This window comes from Perna viridis, chromosome 5, assembly GCF_037379345.1.
Source record: "Perna viridis isolate PV_CMFRI_1.1 ecotype Kerala chromosome 5, ASM3737934v1, whole genome shotgun sequence".
Taxonomy (NCBI): Eukaryota; Metazoa; Mollusca; class Bivalvia; order Mytilida; family Mytilidae; genus Perna; species Perna viridis.
Window position 1 is genome coordinate 219,383 of NC_142449.1, and position 18,859 is coordinate 238,241.

An 18,859-nucleotide genomic window follows, 5' to 3' on the forward strand; every position below is an offset into this window, starting at 1 on the left:
GACTTTTCAATCCATATTATCAACTTTCCTTTCATCCCTTCAGCACCTGTGTATGGAGATTTCATATCACAACTCGTACATTATGCCAGAGCTTGCCGTTACTATGCAGACTTTTTGTATTGCTCTAGACTTCTTAAAATTTGGTTTCTGGGGCAGGGTTATGTTGTTACAAGATTGAAGTCATCACTACAGAAGTTTTATGATAGTCATCATGAACTTGTGCATTGTTACGTTGTATCCATCTGCATTATGAAAACTGATTTGTTCAATGTGATGTAGTTTTTCTTTCCTCTTTCACCTACATATATATTCTTTTGATTTCTGCTAGAATCTTAGTTCCCTTAATTATTGTTACAAAGCTCCATTCACAATGGAAATGTGCCTAAAGGCAGATCACCTACTGACATATTATGTTATAGTGCTTTAACAACTGTCCATAGGGTTTGATTGTAATGTACAAACTTTTATTCTTTCAGACATGGAACACAGATAAGGAATAAAAATGGAAAGGTTGGCACTTCTTTGTAAGTACAAGTACTTGTATGTTCAAAGAGCTAGCAGTTTTTACAAATGTTTACATGTAAATAAAATTGTCAGAATTGAGTTTTTATGATTCAATGAAATTTTGATGTCATTATGCTTTTTAGAATATACTTGATACATTATATCCATGGTTGTTCAGATTTTTGTTGTAGCATATCTTTTTTTTATTTCCTAATTATCTTACATTATAGGGTATGTAGGTCACAAATCAATGATATGCATTAACTGTGAAATCTTCTTATTTCAGTGTATTTGGTGTTATCCAGTATACTTCTCTATGGAGTAGATTCTCAGATAGGTATGTTATCCTGCTTTAATCACATATATCCATGGCGTGTAGACTAGGTTTACAGAAAGTCACATATATCCATGGCGTGTAGACTAGGTTTACAGATAGAAATGTTTTTAAAAAGGTACAAAATGAGAGAAAATACTTCAGGCAGAGATAATTACATGTGAGAGTGCATTTACTCAACAGGTAACATATTTAAATTTTAAATTACTCATTAGTTATTAGTTATACAATTTGTTCAACAAAAAGTGGATATTTTAAATAAGATCGGTATTAAAGAAATGCATTCATGTACAAGTACCTACTCTTAATTACATTTTTATTATACATACATGTCTCATAATACTCGATTGTAATAAAAATGTTCATTGTATCATAAAAGGCTACTTGTCCATTTTAGGAGTTATATTTCTAAGTTTCACATCAGTTCGTACCATCAGTCAGTGTTGATCATCACTATATTTCTGTCATAGTTTTCAAAACTTTTTTCGAAGGATCAGATTTATGATAATTTATAACCATGGGATTAGCTTGAAAGCCAACATTTTATTTGTCTCAAGAAGCTTCTCAGTTACTAGAGGCTATAGTTCCTTAATAGTTTGAATTATAAACATAAATACATTCCTCGAGACATTCAGGTTTCCCACACGCACAATACCTAAATGCTCACCAAATGCATGATGAATGAACGCTTTTATTGTGCGTTTAAATGAATGCTCCTATTGTGCATTTAAATGCACGATAATGGACCGCTGCTAGTGTGTGTTTAAATGCACTATTTTTTGTTTAAACTAAAACTCATAGCGTGTGTTTGAACGAATGCTTCTATCATACATTTAAATGAATGCAAAATGATGCGTAAACACACGATAAATGATGCATGAACGCTAAAATGGTTAACGTGAACATTTCAAGGAGTGTACCTACAAAAATATATAATATAAGTTTGTTTTTTAGATTATGGTGAGATAAATATTTCTGATACTCCAAGACTGACATTACGCCATGAGGGAGATAGTGGAACATTAGTATTTGATGGACCTGCATCAGGCAACCCTAACCCAACTACAATCCGTATCCAAGCCAAGCCTAACTGTTACATTTCGCTTTCTCCAGAATCTACTTTTAACTTTGATAGATGTTCCTATGGTTTTCAGATGTCTTCTTGTATTTCTGGGTAAATATTGTTTTTTAAAAATGTACAAAATAGTTATTGGTCAATAAGTTATTTATAATGTAATGGTATTGTGTAGAGTTGCTATACAATGACTGAATGCTGTGGTGGTTGCTGGATTAGTTAACAGCCTAATATTACAAATGTAATACAGTGCATTTAAATATCTTTACTTTATATAATTGATTTATTAAAACAAAATATTCTTGATTCAAATTTGATTTTGATACAAATGTAACACATGAAATAGGTTTCAAAAGTAAAGAGTACAAAAAAATGTAAAAACCACTTGATTCATTTTATTCATCTGTTGTTCTGTACTTTATAAAATCTTATCTTCGAACCTACTGGCAACATTAATTGCTCCAAGTCTAAATTTAGATACTAGTTCTGCATATGTTTCTTTTAAAACATGATGTGTTTTTTAGATGTTTCCATATGTACCGTTTTGATGCTTACTACTACAACAATACAATGGCATATATTTGGGACAGTTCATGGACCTATTTTAACACATCATCACAAGTTCTGTATGTGGGAGTCTGCCATATGTCACAAACAAGCTCCAATATTAGACTACACTTCAAGTCTGTTGGTTCGTAATATATACTCTTTTCTTGTTTTAATATGATAAAAATTGAAGAAAATTTGAACTTCAGTTTTTAATGTATTTGTATTTTAAATGATATATTATCAGATTTCTCCTATCTTGGTAGTTTAATGACAGACATTCTTAAAGAACTGTCATTTAAATGCATCTCATATAGACAAACTTCTTAATCCATTCATGTAAGAACCTAAATAAAGTTTTCAATGGATATGTTGCAAATTAACCCCAATATAAGACTTCCATTCTGTAAATCATGTATATTTATATACTGTTAGAATTCATCTTAATCATTTCCCTAACATTTTTCTCAGGAACTATAATGGAACTAGTTTGGTTACAGAATTAATTTCCATTCAGTAAATCATTTATATTTATATACTGTTAGAATTCATCTTAATCATTTCCCTAACATTTTTCTCAGGAACTATAATGGAACTAGTTTGGTTTCGACCACACATGACATTCTAACATGTAAACAAAACATGGTATCTCTCAGACTTTTTCATCACATAGGCAAACAGCCAAAAACTTCCGAGTGATGAAAAAAATGTTGATTATTTATAAATGAAAATTGCCAACACATTTTGTACATTTATTTGTCTGTTGACTTTGGTGTTCCAATAGATCCAATAGATATGTAGAGGTGCATATTTTCATGATAATTAGTTGCATGTCTAGATAAGCATATTTTGATTTAGTCATTGTACCGTTAGTGTTTTATATCCAGAAATTTATCTTTATTATGATTTTAAGCGGTTTTCTGTAGGAAAGGTGATGAAGTACAGTATCATGTTACCCATGTAGGATGTTGTTTTAAGTAGTTGTCAAAGTTTTTGATTTAATGGAAATTGGTGCTAAGTTGGTGTTGAATTGGTGCTTAATTTAGGTCAGTTATGTAAGTTATGATATTTAAAATAGTTGGTGCATAGTTGGTGTAAAATTGGTGTTGAAAAATATATAAGGGCTTTGATTTTCAATTTTAAAAAAAGATTGCAGATTGAAATTTAGTAGTGAAATAAAATGGGATAGGTGGCTAAAAAGGAGAGAAGAAGGAGAGAGAGAGGAGGAGGATTGCAGATTTGATGTTTAGGAATATACGGTTGCAGATTGAATGTAAGATTGGAATTTATTTTTATGTGGTTAAGGGATGTGTTTTTCGAGACAAGTGATGCAAAAGGAATATTATTTTTGAGAGTTGTAACTTGCCGTAACTGGAAGTTAACTCGTTGATGATGTTTGTTTGGCGTTTTGACGTATACTTGCCTTAACAGGAAGTGTCTGTATTCCGGACAATATGTTCCAAGGTTCCGGACAATGGTCCGAGGTAATTGTGAATTATTGATGTTAGTATAACTTGCCTTAACAGCAAGTTATCATGTTCCAGACAACGGTCCGAGGTGCCGGACGGTGGTCCGAGGTCATAGATTATATGTGTTGACGATAGTGTAACTTGCCTTAACAGGAAGTTATCGCTGTATAGAGAATTCCTCGATTGTTGATGTCTGTTGTGTTGCTCCCCTGTACAATATGGATCCCATCCGTATTAAAGAATTTGAGAACTTTTAGATGATAACTTGATTGAGCGCACCGTATATGTGAGTTTTCGTAATTTTCTGATGTCAAAATAACTTTTCATCCTGTAACATGTATTTTATGTGTAGTCGTAATAAACTGTTAATTAGTGACAATTCTCTTTATTTTGAACCCGCCTGGAATTGTGAGCAACTTGGCATCAGTGGTTAAAACATACCAGCCAAGAGCTTTGCGCATACTCGGCCGACATGGCAAATGAATTAATAAATACAAACTACGACTGATTCATATTTTCAGTTCCATGTGCTTTCGTTACCTCTGAAAGATTGGCGGGAAAATGGTGGACTTCTTTCTTAATTATCAACTAATAAATGTATGAAAATTCAAATGATTCGTATACGCAATGGGGCTGCACGTGTACTGTTAATTCAATTATGCAATCAACTAATCAGTCACAGGTAAATCACAGTCACAGTTGGCTGCACATCGGCTAAAATTGACACACACCAGTCAATTCATTTCCAATAAACAATTAGGACACTGGTAGACAGGATGTTTATACACTAATAAACCACGCACATCGTAATTTACAAGGGTTGGCAATTTTTTTATGTCCAATATTGGAAAATGGTCGCCAGTCATTTGCAGAATTTATCAGTCAATGACCGACATTTTTTACTGTTTCCGGATCCATGATAGGGTTCCATATCGTTGGATGCAATTTCAGGTCTGTCACACTTCTTCCTGTTTACAGCAACTCAGCCATTATCATGCTTTGTACATGTATAAGTGAGGTCTCACTAACCACTTCTAACGTTTCCATTACTTTACATGTTAAAAAAGTAATTTTCAAAGTCTCACTGTGAATTCCCAGGACAAATGACATCTTAAAGTTGCATACCTTTGCGAAGCTTGGAAAATAAGGCTTCCAAAATCATTATACTAATGGTTCGATGATAGTAGAAATTCTTCACAAAATTTACTTGAATAAATAATACTGAAAATACACATTTTTACCTGTTCTGCTAACTGACAGCATGGAGGCAAATTACTCACACATGTAAACAATATTCATACACTTTTGTAGTTAATTACATATATGATTTTAAAGTACACATTCTCAGCTTCATTTTGACTACTTTTAATCATAATACACACAAATAATGCACTTACAATGCATATGTCTAGGTTCAGTGTGTTTTTGGTACTACATAGGGGGATGGCCATTTGACCCGGAAGTGGTTAGTGAGACCTGAAGGTTGACTATTGCCCCATTTATTTTTTCAGAGAGAAAGTTTGAATTCCATGGTGATTCAGTGCACTCCAGAACAGGACAGGTAGCCTCACCATACTTCCCAACTTACTATGAACAAAATGGAGAACAGACAACATATGTATTTCATAGTAGATTTCCTACAGATAAAGTAGTGATCGAGTTTGATGACTTTGATATTGCCCCTGGTGGATATCTATATGTAATTATAGTTTACATAGACATAATGATCATTCAGAATGTTATATCACAAGCGGGTGCCCCTTTTTTTCTGGAATAAATACACCTGTGAAAACATTTACTTTAAAAGAAATGACAAATCATTAAACATAGGCTTTATATATTTTTTTATCCATTTATAGTTCATTCATGTGATTTTCTGGAAAATATCTTGAGGGATTTTTTCTCATTACAAGACTTTACAATAATAAAATGCAGATAAAATTCGACTGTGATTGCGGTCAAAGTTTTAGACCTCTCCAAAACAAAAATACCTTTAAGTCTTGAAAAAAAAAAGATTTTTTTTCACTAAAAAAGCACCTGAAGGAGTAGTGAGACTTACCATATTAAATGACTTTTTGATGCACATTAAGTTCAAATTAGGGAACAATCATCCTTTTCATTACAGAAAACTACTGGATATACATTGTTTCCAATAGTCATCCTAAGAAAAAAATTGAGGAATTTTTTTCTAAAACTCGTCAAAAAGCTTGCCCACTTATGTTCTTTATAATGTGTATATTTACAGTTTAATCCAACAAGAGACTACCCCTCACCATTGAAGGTGACAGACAGTACCACTCATTAATGTCAGAATAATGTGCATATTTACAGTTTCACCCAACAAGAGACTACCCTTCACAATTGAAGGTGACAGACAGTACCACTCATTAATGTCTTTATAATATGCATATTTACAGTTTCACCCAACAAGAGACTACCCCTCACCATTGAAGGTGACAGACGATACTAACAGGCTTGTGGTTACCTCAACTGCCAATCAGCTTCAGTTTATATTTGATCATGGTTGGCCAGGAGAATCCTACAGGAAACACTTCGGCTTTAAACTCACCTATAAGTTTATATCAGGTAAAATTCTAAATTTGAAACAGTAAGTGCAGTCTCCTACACAAACTTTTAAACCATGCTGCAGTATAAGAGCGAATTTTTTAAAAAATATATCGTATATACTTGCCTATAATCGGATTTTTTATACTAAATTTTTAACTGCTGGTAAGGCTTCCAACTTATAGATGGGATCTAGCTTAGGGACTAAAATTTTCAGCCTGGAAATGTCAAAAGCTTGATAATTGACATGAGTGTGACAACCGACATTGAACAGCCAGACTGGCACCGTTTACACCAATGTTTTCTTTTTATAGCTAAAATATAAAGCAGTAAAAGAATATTTACTGTTTAGTATTTATTTTGCCACAATACTGGCCATTTATGATTTTATTCAAAGTTCCCATTCATCGTTATTGATTCATTGTTAGTGTATCATTAACTATCTGTTTTATTCTTTGTTTTATCCTATATTTACGATTTTAATTTTGTGCTTGATTGTACCAAAATTACTACTATAAAAACTACTCCAGTCTGCTGGCTTGTAATTATTTATTTCAACATTTTGAAAGTTATCAGAACAAACAGGACTATACTCATTGTTATTAAGGAATGTAAGTGATGCAGTCCGATTTATCAGTGGTTCAAGGCTAGCTTATAGAAATTTTGGACTGAAAAGGGGGGGTCAGACTTATTGGCAGATTGACTTATCCTCAAGTATATACAGGAAGTAGATATTTGTCAAAATATAATTTATCCTAGTTCTGCCCCAGCTATTTGCCAGTTACTTTTCAGCATGTCCATTAAATATTCCTTTACCAAATTATATCACTCACTTTGCATGTAGTATATAAGGCTATACAAAAAAATGTTTAGGTTCTCAGGCCACTTAAAAAAAAATGATGTTGGAGAGCAGCTTTCTTTTGAGGGGGTGGTCAGAAGCAAAAAGACGAACTTTTCCGTGAAGTTTTTCAAGATATATACTTCAAGCTGATAAAAATTTACTAAACAGTTCAGAAAACATGCATGTGGAGGATAAGTGTTGTATGATACACGGCATCAAAATCTTCTTAGAGAATCAATTTTACACTATATTAGTGGCCATGTTTTAATCTATATCAAATAACTACATCTGCACTTTTATCCATCCTGTCAATTATGCAAATGATTCTGATGACAAATTTATAAAATTGAAACTGTTTTCTGGACCGGACACGAAACACGGAATATTTCAAATCAATTGGGAGAAACATGGTCTTTGTCATTTATAAATATGTGGACACAGGGGTACCTGTCCTTTATTTGTTAATTACTCCCCCTACTCCTCAGAATGGAATTTAAAGAAACTTTCACAGAATATTTACTACATATTCACAATGTGCACCCCCTGTCTAAGATCCAAATCTTTTTTGAGGTTATCAAATGGGGATGTAGAGGCATCACTGCTCACAGTTTTCTAGTTGGCTTTTGTTTTGTTTTTTTCATTTTATTTTTTGCAGTCTATTTAACGATAGAAAACTGGAGAAGTATTATTGTTTATTACCAACATTAAACACCACTGATGACTTACGTATTTTTTTTTATATTTTCAGGAAATGAACATTACTATCCTCCACTAACATGTAAGTAAAATAGTGATACACATGTAGGTCACATTATTCTAGTTCTTGTAGTAAATAATTCATAGAAGTGGTGAATACATCTTTTTCTTACCATGCTTAGTATATTCATTTAAAAGTACAATTCTGTGTAAGAATCAGGCAGTGGGTGGCACATCATTTATCCAAATTTCATCATTTTTGTCCAAAATTTATTCAGTACATCTGCGAAACAACATAGAAACTATTTATATTTAACCTGAAGCATCTGTGATGTAGATATTTTTTGACTGCTTATAGTTATAAGGAAAAAGTTCAGGAACATTTTCTCGCCATTTTTTGGTGCATTTCATCTGAACTTGATGAATCAACATCTAAAAAAGGCAAACTTAACACTTTGATGGTTTATTTCTAGAGGTCATAAGGTGTAAATACTTGGATAATGCAACAAAATCTATGCATTTTTTCCTTTCCTTCATATGCCACAATTTATACACATTTTGCCTGATTCACAGACAGACTATTAAGCATTAAATTAACACCTAGAGTAAATCAGCATCATCTCACCATATTCAAATGATGTCATGAAACGATCAAACTTTTACACTGGTTGAACACCATGATAGTCCCACTAATTTCTCCAAGTACAGTGCAGCGTCAGTGTCAGGCAGGTTCTATAGTTCACTGCACATCAGAACATTATGTATACTTCATAGTTCAGATTCAGACTAATGAAGAATGTTTTGATTGAAATCCACTACAAAATTTTGCCACAAATTTTATTTCTAAAAAAAAAAAAATTATATCTCTTCACCATACTAACTCAAGACTTTTACATATATCATAAGTGATTTCTGGTTATGTTGAACTATTTATTTATCTACATAAACTTTATCACTTTTTGCATGATTCTTACATGGATATGCATCTACTGTTGTTTATTGTAGATTGTGGTCGTTATTATATGACTTTAAGAGGTGGACATATAGAGTTTAAACCTAACAGATATGAGAAACTATATGACTGTGTTTGGGTTGTAAAAACACAGCCTGGGTATATTGGTACATATATGATGTTAGAGAGATTCTCAGTAGGTGAGTCATATTTTACTGGTATACATGTATATGGCTGGTTCTGAGTAGGAAGGTGAATTATTGTCAGTTTATTGAGTTATTTATTCTTACTTGGTATGCTAGTACTTGTATGATACTGGAAAGGTCTTAATGGGTAAATATTGCATAGTGTTCTGTTACTTAGATGATGTTTGAGAGATTCTAAGTTAATGAATTACACCTGAACATAGATGATGCTATAAAGTTTACAGTATGTGAGTCTTACTCAGTATTCTTGTACATATTCTCATTTTGAAATGTATCTGCTATTCTAATGAGTTATCTGCTAATATATGTTAAACTGCAAGCAATTTATCATGAAGTTGGCTTCAAAACTTCCTACTGTTGCAATGTAAATGAATAGCTGGGCTATTAACAATTTAAACCCTTTTCAGAACTTTGTGTTGGTGATGATTTACAATTATTCACAAAATTAATTATGAAGCCGACATAATTCACTTCACTTAATCTTTTGTGAATTCTTCTCTATAAATTTCCATTGAAATGTTGTGAAGATTTGTCTTGCACAAAAAGTATTCCTTTCAAGGGCCAGTTCTTTCTATTATATCTAATGTTTCAGATTTCCCACATGGTGTTTCCACAGGGAATGTTTCTGTGGAAATTCATAAAGGATTAACATCCTGTGGAAGCATGGTAGGAAAGTTGATTCCATCGTCTGCCCTCAGTGGTAGAGATTATGATGACCCAGAAGGATTCTACATCAGACTAAGAGGAATATTCAAGTTTTCCATTACATTTAAAATGGCTTTCACCTCTTATACAAATTACTATGCTTCAGGTATGTCACAGCTTACATTGAAATTGCTCCAGCAAAAAAAATTAACTGTATTATACAGAGACTTACAATATAAATGGGGTTTTTATTCGTTTGTGGAAAATTTCACTTGAGGAATCATTTTTTATTAGCTCACCTGGCTGATGGCAATGTGAGCTATTGCCATCACTTGGTGTCAGTTGTTGTCAACGATTTTTCAAAACTGTTCTCCTCTGACACTACTTGACTAATTGGAACCAAACTTAGTATGAATGATCCTTGCAAAGAACTGATGTAGGGATTTTTGATCTGCTGAAAAACGTGGTCGCCGTTACTAAAAATAAAATAAAGGGGTCAGACAGTAGTTTTTTGCATATATCTCCAAAATTGTTAGGTTAAGTCAAATTCTGACAGGGTAAAAGTGTTCAGCATGATGAGATATATCAGTGGTCAAATTTTCATTTTAATCTGTTAAGCCATGTTGTAGTTATTGCCCTTATTTGATGTTTTTTTGTTGTTTTTAATGTTATCTCTTTCAAAAATCTTCTCCTCTGTTGCTTCTTGACCAGTTAGAACCAAACTTAGTATGAATGTTCCTAGGGGTATCCTGCATAAAACTGATGTGGTTTTTTTTTGATTTGTCATAAAAAACAGTAGTTTTACGCATATATCTCCAAAACTCTTAGGTTAAGCCAAATTCTGACATTGGGTTAAAGTGTTCAGCATGATGAAATCTACCTGTGATCAAATTTTCATTTGAATCTGTTAAGCCATGTTGGAGTTGTTGCCCTTTTTCCTCATATTTTGCTGTTTTTAATGTTATCTCTTTCAAAAATGTTTTCCTCTGTCACTACTGAACCTAACTTAGTATGAATGTTCCTAGGGGTATCCTGCATAGAACTGATGTGGGGGTTTTTGATCTGTCTAAAAAACATGGTCGCCGTTACTTAAAATAGATTATAGGGGTCAGATAGTACTTTTTGGCATATATCTCCAAAACCGTCAGGTTTAGCAAAATTATTTCTAAGCTGAAATGACCTTATTATAAGGCCTTCAAAAGTCTTCAGAGATCAGAGTTGTCAGGTGACTCCTTGTAAGAGTTATTGCCCTTGAAAGATGAAAAATGACGCTCTTTTTTTACAGTTTTCAGCCAATATCTTGAAAACTATAATAGATAAAAAGAAACTTTCTATTGCTGAAATGGACCTTTTGATAGTCCTACCAAAGTCTTCTTGAGTCAAAATTGTTAGACAACTCCTTGTTAAATTTATTGCTCTTGAAAGACGAACTTAAACCAGGTGAGTGATTCTGGCTCCTAGGAGCCTCTTTTTTTGTGTAATATATTTTTTTTTTTTTTTCGCATTCTGATGCTGATGTCTACCACAATTATATAGTGAAATGTAAGTCTAAAGTAACCACTTATTAGAGAACAATTGCATTTTGACACTACTCAACTCGTCGGATTATAGACCTAAGGGGACCAGCTATCATTATAAAATCAGGACAAAGCAAGCATTTGGCAAATTGTATTTCAGGACTTATGTAACTTTATTGCTTCATTCATTTGACTTTATCTACACTATAAACTTTCTCTAACAAAACCGTTAATTGTGCAGAATTTGTTATCAATAACTTGAATTACATGCCAGTAAGTTTTCATATACTCTATACATTTAACTATATAGGCTTATTCAGTAAAATTATTACATGTACTTATCTTTTTCTTTTCCGGACATTCATCTGCCCAATACCCCTTCTTTCTACAGTTGAGGCACCTGCAAGTGCTTCCTTGATCTTGGTCTTTTGAGTTTGCAAAATTTTCTTTTGTGTATGTGTAATATCCGAATGAAAGGCTGAGAAGCAGGTATCCATGATTGTTGAAATATTAGACAAAAAATCTTGTTGAGCTGCACAAATAGCATTCTTCATTTCCTGAGAAACAGCTTCTTTAATCGGTGAGTCTAACCCAGTGTCCGTTTTGAGTGTTGATCAGTCAGATGTAGGCTAGAAAGTGATTATAAGGGAAAATATTCCCACTCAAAATTTACAAACTTTCTGTGAAACATTTCACCAGTACCGTTAATACAATAATTTCGTACTCTACTATCGAAACATCAGAAATTATACTTGTGTTCTTGCAGATAGCTACCAAGGTTACTGTTCTTGATTAAATGGCTGTATGTGTTTCCTTTAAGATTGAATGAAATTATTCACAAAGCATATCAGAAAAGGATAAAGTAAAAGTAGTTTGAATGGAATATACAAAATCATATACACTAAAAAAAATACTTTTGTTTTATTGGCACCAAATCACCCTTTTATAAATCTCTTCCTTGTCACTTTTTCAATTTCTTAACGAGGTACATAATTTTCCAGTCAACTGCTTATCTGTGTCTGCTGAAATGTACCTATATGTAGCACTCATCAGTGTCAGATTCATAAATTGAATGAGATTGGTCTAACCTTATTAACTTTTCCCCCAGTACCCAAATCATAAATATTCATTATTACAGAACATTAAGATTTGAAAATTGACCAATTTTTGTTGTAATCAGGTATTATCCATTCCACATCCTGGAAGTTCATAGATATTTCTGATATTTCTTTTTTCACTGCTTTTTTTGTGTTTTTGGTTTATTTATCTGTTTGTTCTGTTTTGTTTTTCATTTTTATCTTCCAGAATTTAATGGTAATTTTTTTAATTATTCAGTTGTAAAAACTCAAATAAAAGTTATAACTATATACTGAACGTTAATGATGTTTTTAATATGAAATTGTATAGATTGGATTCGGCAGTGTACCTATCAGTTTCCCTGTACCAGCAATGAACGGATGCTATATTGTATAGAACAGGGTGTCAAGTCCCTATAAATTCCTATAAATTTGAAGGTCCCTATATTTTCCCTATAATTCATTAAAATCCCTATAAAACCCTATATATTGAGAAAAATCTGTGATATTTTTTCCGAAATGATAAAAAACACTGATATATGAAGCGTGTAGGCTAAAAACCACTAATTCCACTTTCCATAGGCTTCTATGCTAATTTCACAATATTCAATGGCTTCTCTGGACTTTACCTTAACTTTAACCTGCAGAGGACTATACATCAGCATGATTCTACATATGTCAGCTCACAATCCTCAGAATGGCATGTGGGGTTAGCAGACTTGCAGTGCAGTACTGGTCACCAGAAGTGAAGGGTCTATAAATAGCATGGGAAATCCCAGTGTTTTCACAAGATAGGGGTATATTTAAAAATCATTATGGAGATTAGGCTTCACATCACAAGAAGCAAAATGCACCTATAAAATGTACAGAAATGTTTTTCCTTTCAGAAACTGTTTAAATTTTTAAAATAAGATGAGAACTTTTTTCACAGCACTATGAGGAACAGGGGTAATTTCTGCGTAGGACTATTTTTGCGTACGTTCCAAATGCTCATTGGTTGAATTGGTGGTCTGTAACCTAAAGAGTCACTTTTTGTCTTAGAATAAATAAATAACTATACAGGTATCTTCCTACACACATACTGAATGCATTTGCAAAGTTTCAGTGAAATGTGACAAGCACTTTTTTAAATATTTGATTTTTAAATATAGGGTAACCAAGTTGTGCGAGCAAAAAAGTGACAATATTCTACCATACTTAAATGCATTAAATATTTGCAAAGAACTTTTTCTGACTTTTCAAATAAAAAATATCAATCACAACTTGTTTTTTAACAATATTAATGAAGAAATAATTTTAAAAGTAATCACTTTCTGAGAAATTGGTCTATTTTTAAAAATTTATTTCTGACATGCCTCCCCCTTTTTCTTGATCACATGTCAAAAATCCTAAATCTTTAAATTTTCACAAAAGGTGATATATTTGGCTTTAAATTTGTAAATACAGTGTTTTCACATTAAAACATGACCAGTAAAGGGCACTTAAAGCAAAAAAAGTACTCAATAATGGATTTTCCATGTTGCCATAGGGGAATGCTGATATGGCCTTAACCGCAGTAATGGAAGTGAGTTTTTCCTCATTTCTAACCTAATTTTTGCTCAAATCTACACAAAACTTGATTTCAAGTGCTTATTACCACCATATTTAGGTAAATATAGCCCTCAAAGTTTAATATTTGATATTTTTACTAAATTTTTTACACTTTTTACAAGATAGGACATAAAAATCAGCCAAAAAGACCAATTTTCCATAATTTGGACCTATAACTTAAAAAAATGCATATTTTGAAGGATTTTTGTAGTGTATTCCTCTCATGGCAAAGTTAACAAGATCTTCAAGTAGTTTAAAGCTATTTCAAGAAACTTTTCATTTTGCCATGGCTTCAACTTAATGCTAAAAACCACTAATTCCACTTTCCATAGGCTTCTATGCTAATTTCACAATATTCAATGGCTTCTCTGGACTTTACCTTAACTTTAACCTGCAGAGGACTATATATCAGCATGATTCTACATATGTCAGCTCACAATCCTCAGAATGGCATGTGGGGTTAGCAGACTTGCAGTGCAGTACTGGTCACCGGAAGTGAAGGGTCTATAAATAGCATGGGAAATCCCAGTGTTTTCACAAGATAGGGGTATATTTAAAAATCATTATGGAGATTAGGCTTCACATCACAAGAAGCAAAATGCACCTATAAAATGTACAGAAATGTTTTTCCTTTCAGAAACTGTTTAAATTTTTAAAATAAGATGAGAACTTTTTTCACAGCACTATGAGGAACAGGGGTAATTTCTGCGTAGGACTATTTTTGCGTACGTTCCAAATGCTCATTGGTTGAATTGGTGGTCTGTAACCTGTATGAATCATTAATATGCAATGTATCTCATTACTATTTTATATGCAGTTAAGATACTCATATATAATAGCTGTTTCTGGGAAAGTATCTTATAGGTATGATATTCTATCTAGTGTACTCATGGCAGCAAAATTTAAGCCATGTTTATTGATCAACATATATTCATGTTATTAGAAAGACTTTACAAAGAGATGCAGTATATCGTCTTTGATTTGGCATATCCTTGTTGAAAAGTTAGTATGTAAGTCATTGAATCCTTTTGAAGAATTTAACTTTATTTTTAAGAATGATTTGCTTCAAAGATTTTAAAATGGGAAAATTCATAAAGCCAGAACTAATTGAGGGCGAAACAGGCAAGAAATTGTTGAACATTGATGTCAATAATGTAAAGAATTGCTTAAATGATCAGGACATAGTAATAGATGATAAAGTGAGACATCACATGGTAAAGTTTAGTTCTGAACAGAGAGAAAGCAAATGCTAGGAATTCGTGCATTTTACCGTAGATCAGTTGAGCACTTACAGAAGAGACTGCCACTAGGAAATGCCCTTATCATGAGTCTTAGTTGTCTCATTCCATTGAAAAAGACTGGAATAGTCAGTGAGTCTGTCAGATATATTCAACAAATAACCAGACAACTAGAACCAACAATTGATCTTGTTTTGGTGACTGATGAGTGGAAATGTTATCAGCAGGATAGTAGTCTGCCTGTAGCAGTGGAGGATCAGAGAATTGACCACTACTGGAAAGAAGTATTTGACTTGAAAGGTGATGATGGCAAAACTAAGTACAGAAGAAATATATTTTTTACAAAGGAATTGATCAAAGCTTTGAAAACTACACATGCTTGTTACCAAGCAAGGCTTGATGAAGAAAGAAACAAAAAAGAACTGGAATTATCCGAAGCAAGGGAGAAAAGGGAAAATGAAAAAAGATTAAAGAGAAAACAAGAAGAACTAGCAGCTACCACAAAAATGGACAAAGAGAGCTACATTTGTAGAACTGTCAGAATGAGAAACACATGTTAAGATTGATACAGATGCAGGCAATGCTCTCAAAGAAGGAAAAATGAAACTAGGAAAGATAATGAAGGAAAAGGACATAGATAGATCATCTCTTCAGGTTACCCAAGTGATGATGGGTACAGGTACAAGCAAATCAGCAAAGACATTGAAGAAGGGGAAAAGCTCATGTTATGAAAGGTCACCTCTCTTGGGGGAAAAAGATGACACAACGCAGGCAAAGCATGGTACAAAACATCATGAAAACTGTCATCTGTCAAGTTAAAAAATACAGGATGACAAGGAAAGCAGTTCTAAATGAAGGGAGAGAAATCAACTGAGAGAAAGAGTGAAACAACTGCAGCACATGAAGAAGATTAGAAAAAAACAGAAGCATTAATGACATTTTCATGTACTCGTTAGACATTTTGAATATTTGTTTCTATTCCAGTTTGTGTTAAATACCAAATTTAACAAGTAGGCTGAAACCATAGACTTTCAACACAAATCCTTCAATAACATCCCTATATATCCCTTTAAATTTATTTAAAAATCCCTATTTTTGCCTTAAAAATTTCAAAAGTTTGAAGTGACTCCTATACATGCACACGTCTCATAAGACTGAGTGAAATGCGATAGAAATAATTTAAATTATAAAAACTGTAGGTTGATATTGACTTATCAATGAACCTTAATATAAAAAAAAATTTAGTAGCAGTCCAGCTAAAAATCATGCAAAGGTCAATTTATAAACTTTATTTTCTCTGACAGTTAACTTTTTTACAAGAGGCAGACAATTAATATATTTACATACATAAAAGTATGTGTGGCATATATATGTATCTTTGTAATCTGTTCAATTTGGTCTAATAACAAATCCTTCTTTGTTTAAAAACTTAAGTGGCCTTCGTTCATGCTTGGATATGTTTTGTGGCGATAGTAATCATACGTTGATAGGTATAGACGTGTTGAGTAATGTCAAAATGTGGTTGTTCTCTAATAAGTATTTTGGGGACTTTTCAAATGAAGAGAACAGGGCTCATCTTCTTTGTGAAAATCACAAAAAACATAAAACAATTTATATTGTGATGTGAGCGACCATAATATATATTATACAAGGACCTTGATACATTTTTTAGGTTGTGACACGAGAGACCATTTCAAGTGTTCTACTGGACATTGTATACCAAAACATCTAGCCTGTGATCATGTAAAACACTGTAAAGACGGGTCTGATGAAACATTTGGATGTTCTCGTAAGTTTGTCTACCACTTATTTTAAAATATGTGGATACTTGAAATATTTGAAAAGTGTGGGGAATATAGTGATAGGGGTGTCCGTCCGTCCTTCCATGACACAGGGAAAACTCATCTCTTATCTGTTATTCCTCCCACGCTACTGTATAGAAGAGAATGATACTTTCATGGAATCTTTATAACATGTTCCCATGGTGCACCTTCTATTTAAGAATTCAATCCAAATCAATTTAGTGGTTTCACATAGCAAAATATGGAATTTGTCATTTTTACTCACCTGGCCAAAGGCCAAGTGAGTTTATGCCATCACTTGGCATCCATCGTCATCATCGTCTTTGGACAAATTTAAAAAAAATCTCCTCTGAAACTACTGGACTGACAGGTTTTAAATTTGGCATTATTGTTCCTTAGGGTGTTCTGCACAAATTGACTGTTGGGGTTTTTGATCCATGAAAAAACATGGCCGCTGTTACTAAAAATAGAACATAGGGGTCAGATTGCAGTTTTTTGCAAATAACTCAAAACGGTTGCCTTTAGCAAATTTCTGGCAGGGGTAAAATTGTTCAGCATCATCAGATGGACCTATGCCAAATTTTCAAAACGATTGGTGATGTAGGAGTTACGGCCCCTGAAACAGTTTTATTTTGGCATTTTTCACATGTGCAACTTAGAAAATCTTTTTCTCAAAATCCATTGCACAGAATTCATTGAAAGTTGGTATTTATGTTCCTTAGGGTATCCCACACAAAATGATGGTTGGGATTGTTGATTCATGAAAAAACATTGCCGCCATTACTAAAAATAGAACATAAGGGTCAGATGACAGTTTTTTGCAAATAACTCAAAAACCGTTGCCTTTACCAAATTTTTGGCACGAGTAAAATTGTTAAGCATCATAAGAAGGGGCTATGCCAAAATTTTCAAAACCATTCATTGATTAATGTAGGAGTTACAATCCCTGAAACAGTTTTTTTTGTTGTTTTTTTTTTCACATGAACAACTTTGAAAATCTTCTTCTCTAAAACCATTTAAGATCATTGAATAATAATAATCATAATAGTTCTTTAGTGTATTGTGCTCAAAATGACTGTTTTGATATTTAATCCGTGAATAGATATGGCTGCCTATACTAAAAATGGAACTTGCAGTTCATAAGAGGTTTTTGAAAAAAATTCTAAAATTGTTGCCTTTAGCAAAATTCTGGTTCAGGTCATGAAAATGCTATGAAAAACATTTCCTGCATTTGACAATTTAGTTGATTTTAACTTAGCCTGTCTCATTCCTTAAGTTTTTCAAATATGCAAATGGTTAACCAGGTGAGCAATTCAGGCTCTCTTGAGCCTCAAGTTTTATATGGGCGAATAGAGGGACCCATCTCTTATCCGTTACTTCTCTTATAACACTGAATGGAATGGAATGAAACTTTCACCGAATCTTTATTACATGTTCCCATTGTGCACCTTTTTTTGGATCTGAATCAATTCAGGGTTTCACATATGGAAACATGGCCTTGTTGATACGATGACATTGGGCAACCTTTTTCTAATCCCTTACTCCTCTAATACCACGGAATGGAGTTCAATGGTATGGAATGCCTACGAGGTCAAAATTCTTATACCGTAAATTGTTAATTTGTAACTTCTTGATTTGTAAATTGTCAATTTGAAATTCGTAAATTATCTATTTGAAATTTGTAAATTGTCAATTTGTAACCTGTAAGTGTGTAACTTTACATTTTGTACATTGAAAATCTGTATTTGCAACTTTGAAATACAACTTTTCTAACTTCGAAATTCTTCATTTGCAAGTTCTCAC

At 32.9% G+C, this 18,859-nt stretch overlaps 1 protein-coding gene across 2 annotated transcripts in view; it reads left to right on the plus strand.

The window, feature by feature from the left end:
* LOC148615494 (uncharacterized) overlaps nucleotides 1–18,859 on the plus strand; it is a 37,729-nt gene that overhangs the window by 4,708 nt on the left and 14,162 nt on the right. For both annotated transcript variants that reach the window (XM_088581739.1, XM_088581740.1), the window contains exons 2-11: nucleotides 477–524; nucleotides 791–841; nucleotides 1,793–2,012; nucleotides 2,438–2,604; nucleotides 5,440–5,627; nucleotides 6,346–6,514; nucleotides 8,083–8,112; nucleotides 9,036–9,182; nucleotides 9,781–9,999; nucleotides 16,927–17,043. In XM_088581739.1, coding sequence (XP_088437865.1) covers nucleotides 503–524; nucleotides 791–841; nucleotides 1,793–2,012; nucleotides 2,438–2,604; nucleotides 5,440–5,627; nucleotides 6,346–6,514; nucleotides 8,083–8,112; nucleotides 9,036–9,182; nucleotides 9,781–9,999; nucleotides 16,927–17,043 — 1,330 coding nt within the window. In that variant the 5' untranslated portion in view covers nucleotides 477–502. The remainder of the gene's footprint in view (nucleotides 1–476; nucleotides 525–790; nucleotides 842–1,792; nucleotides 2,013–2,437; nucleotides 2,605–5,439; nucleotides 5,628–6,345; nucleotides 6,515–8,082; nucleotides 8,113–9,035; nucleotides 9,183–9,780; nucleotides 10,000–16,926; nucleotides 17,044–18,859) is intronic.